The sequence below is a fragment of the Erithacus rubecula genome (genome assembly GCF_903797595.1).
Source record: "Erithacus rubecula genome assembly, contig: scaffold_114_arrow_ctg1, whole genome shotgun sequence".
In the NCBI taxonomy this organism is placed as follows: Eukaryota; Metazoa; Chordata; class Aves; order Passeriformes; family Muscicapidae; genus Erithacus; species Erithacus rubecula.
Window position 1 is genome coordinate 20,147 of NW_027636257.1, and position 1,856 is coordinate 22,002.

Below are 1,856 nucleotides of genomic sequence, written 5' to 3' on the forward strand. Positions count from 1 at the left end.
CCTCACCCTCCTCTGCCTACAGACAGCAGCAGCAGCACCTTGGCTTGCAGCATCTCAGTTTATCTGAGCTGCCCTTAAGGCCCTGCTGGCAGGGAGATGCCCCTGGGCAGTACCCTGTGCTGGGAGGAGTGTGCAGGGCAGAGCTGAGCCTCAAGGGCTGGTCTGGGCTCTGGCAGCCCTAGCAGCGACAAGGCTTGGATAGAGGGAAACTTCTCCCAATAGGCACAATTCCAGACAGCAGACAGCCAGATCAAACCTGGATACCCTCCATCTTCAGGTGCCTAGGGAAAGAGAGAAGTGTTCAGAGAAGTTGACTTTGAAACCAGACATTTTACGGAGTCCTCTTTATTTTTGCAGAAAATTTTAAGTGCAGTCACCCTGAAATAGAGAGAGGTGTAATCACCAAGTGCCAGCTGTGTGGATCCCGCAGGTGTGACTGCTCTGGGAGTGGGAGTCCTTTTTTCCCTCTGGGCTCCCCAGTGTTCAGGCTGAGAGCAATGCTGAAAGAGGATTTCTGTCCCTTCAACGAAGGAGGCAATACATTATCAGTAAAACCCACAGCTTAAAAATTTAAAAAAAAAAGTGATATTTTCCAAAGAAAGAGATGAATTTTTGAGTAAATTACTGAGAAAAAAAGCATAGGATTGACTAACGGAAATCTGACCCAGTGTATCAATATTTTCTTTCAACAGTCCACAATGTCCAGATTGAAGAAATGTCCAACAGCAGCTCCATCAGCCACTTCCTCCTGCTGCCATTGGCAGACATGCGACAGCTGCAGCTCCTGCACTTCTGCCTCTTCCTGGGCATCTCCCTGGCTGCCCTCCTGGCCAACAGCGTCATCATCAGCACCGTAGCCTGCGGCCACCACCTGCACACCCCCATGTTCTTCTTCCTGCTTAACCTGGCCCTCACTGACCTGGGCTCCATCTGCACCACTGTCCCCAAAGCCATGCACAATTCCCTCTGGGACACCAGGAACATCTCCTACTCTGGTTGTGCTGCACAAGTATTCTTCTTTTTTTTCTTTATGTCAACAGAGTATTTTCTCCTGACCATCATGAGCTACGACCGCTACGTGTCCATCTGCAAACCCCTGCACTACGGGACCCTCCTGGGCAGCAGAGCTTGTGCCCACATGGCAGCAGCTGCCTGGGCCAGTGCCTTTCTCTATTCACTGCTGCACACAGCCAATACATTTTCCCTGCCCCTGTGCCAGGGCAATGCATTGGGGGGGTTCTTCTGTGAAATTCCAGAGATCCTGAAGCTCTCCTGCTCCAAATCCTATCTCAGGGAACTTGGGCTTTTTGCAGTTAGTGTTTGTTTAGCTTTTGCCTGTTTTGTGTTCATTGTTTTCTCCTATGTGCAGATTTTCAGGGCTGTGCTGAGGATTCCTTCTGAGCAGGGACGGCACAAAGCCTTTTCCACCTGCCTCCCTCACCTGGCTGTGGTCTCCCTGCTTCTCAGCACTGGCACATTTTCCTGCCTTAAGCCACCCTCCATCTCCTCCCCAACTCTAGATCTGCTACTGTCATATCTGTACTCAGTTGTTCCTCCAGCCCTGAACCCCCTCATCTACAGCCTGAGGAACCAGGAGCTCAAGGATGGCTTGAGGAAAATCATCATGAATGCTTCTCAGAAAAAATAAACTCTCATTCTCCTTTATCACTATTATAATAATACTCATTAATGCCCACTCTATGTACTGTGGTTTTGGTTTGTAGTTTTTTTTTTTCTCTGTGTCCAAGTTTAGGACAAATTTGGGGAAAAAGAGCTCCAAAGGGCCCCCCCCTCCCTTTTTCTTTTTCACAATTCCTTCCTTCACTGAGCTCAGAAAGAATTGTTCTTCATGTGAA

The 1,856-nt window shown here is 49.0% G+C and overlaps 1 protein-coding gene across 1 annotated transcript; it reads left to right on the plus strand.

Annotated features, from left to right (window-relative positions):
- Positions 1–715: 715 nt before the first annotated feature.
- Positions 716–1,648, plus strand: LOC306815310 (olfactory receptor 14J1-like; the record flags this gene model as incomplete). The annotated part of the gene is made up of 1 exon (XM_079331897.1): positions 716–1,648. One exon carries the CDS (start codon positions 716–718, stop codon positions 1,646–1,648), a length of 933 nt encoding a protein of 310 aa, XP_079188023.1.
- Positions 1,649–1,856: the final 208 nt, after the last annotated feature.